Consider the following 1,390-nt stretch of genomic DNA (forward strand, 5'->3'; position numbering starts at 1 on the left):
ACGAAACTAAAAGATGGATATTAGGTTTTACATCTTTCCTGCTAACAAAAAAACTGTGTAATCTATACAGTCTTGTTCCTCAGTTTAGTTACATTACCCACTTCACGCTATTTTGATTTATCTTGATACTTTATGGCTGACATTTGTGACAACAAAAACATTTTTTGTCCACTACAATACCTTGAGAGTACCTTGTCTGAAAAATTTACTCATTATATAGCATGGTTTTTTTTAGTTATTAAGGTTGTTGGATAAGTGTTTCTGTATTGTTAAATGTAGTTAGAATTATCCAAAGTTATGTTATTCAGTTTAACAGCATCTTGCTTATTATTTGGCATTTGAGTAGCTCATTTTAAAGCATGGAAATGCATTTTTTAACAAGCACTTTTGCAGATTCTGGTTATTGAGATGGTAGGTAGTTTAACAGCGCTGAGTATTTTGAAATTATGTAGTGACTTATGTACTAATCATTTATTACAGTAGAGCTGTTATTTGACACAGAAAAGAAGCACCTTCCTGTTTCCCAAGGACACGTGGATGTGGGAGTTATTGAAAAAAAAGACTCATGGGGATCTTATCAATTTGTTTGGCACTTTCTGCTTGTGCATATGGGATTATAGTGCTTGCTTTTGCTTCCTTTAGCATCATATATATATATATCTGCTTATGTCATGTAACTCTGCTTTAGTGCAGGCAGAGCATTGCACCTACATTCACGTTTTTGGGCAGGTTTGTGTGATATGGGTGACCTGTATGGTATTTGGTAATAAAAAAGCAATACCAAGTTACTTCATATGGTCACCAGAACTAGTTCTTGCAGCTCTACTTATCTGGTTACACAATGATTTCAGCTTTGTGCACGAATAATGAGTTTCGGTGTGGCGATGGTACTTGCATCCCCCGGGAGAATAAATGCAATGGGAGGCCAGATTGCCGTGACCAAACGGATGAGGACGACTGTAGTATGTACAATTTCCCACCCCATTTCTACTCCCCATTATGTCAATAAGAGCTCTTTCTCTTCTCCTACTACAACTTTGTTTCATTATTTTACTATTTTTACCCTCTATTGCTCATTCTTCACTTAATAGATAACAAAATATAGTCTCTGAAAAATTATTACCTTGAGGAGTTATTGTGTGCATCAATGGCTCAACTTGGGAAAGTGTGAGGTTTCCTCATTGTTATTTCATTACTATGATTTTATTGTTTCTGGTGTCCTTTTCATGTTATACATATAATTTAAAAATTATTTGTTGTCTTGTTTGTAACTGTTATGACTGATATGAGTTTTATCTTTACCTCATTGTTATTAGTACTCACACCTCCATTTAGGTGTGCATTGCACTTCTGTCAGTCATCACCGTCAGTGAGAATGAATGTAGGTGAA

At 35.1% G+C, this 1,390-nt stretch overlaps 1 protein-coding gene across 1 annotated transcript in view; it reads left to right on the forward strand.

Moving 5' to 3' along the window:
* The window catches only part of LOC119594807 (basement membrane-specific heparan sulfate proteoglycan core protein-like), a gene marked incomplete at its 5' end in the record, with an annotated part of 219,836 nt that overhangs the window by 113,529 nt on the left and 104,917 nt on the right, over positions 1-1,390 (forward strand). Inside the window, 1 exon segment of the mRNA XM_037943897.1 lies at positions 852-962. Coding sequence (XP_037799825.1) covers positions 852-962 — 111 coding nt within the window.

The sequence above is a fragment of the Penaeus monodon genome, chromosome 34 (genome assembly GCF_015228065.2).
Source record: "Penaeus monodon isolate SGIC_2016 chromosome 34, NSTDA_Pmon_1, whole genome shotgun sequence".
NCBI lineage: Eukaryota > Metazoa > Arthropoda > Malacostraca > Decapoda > Penaeidae > Penaeus > Penaeus monodon.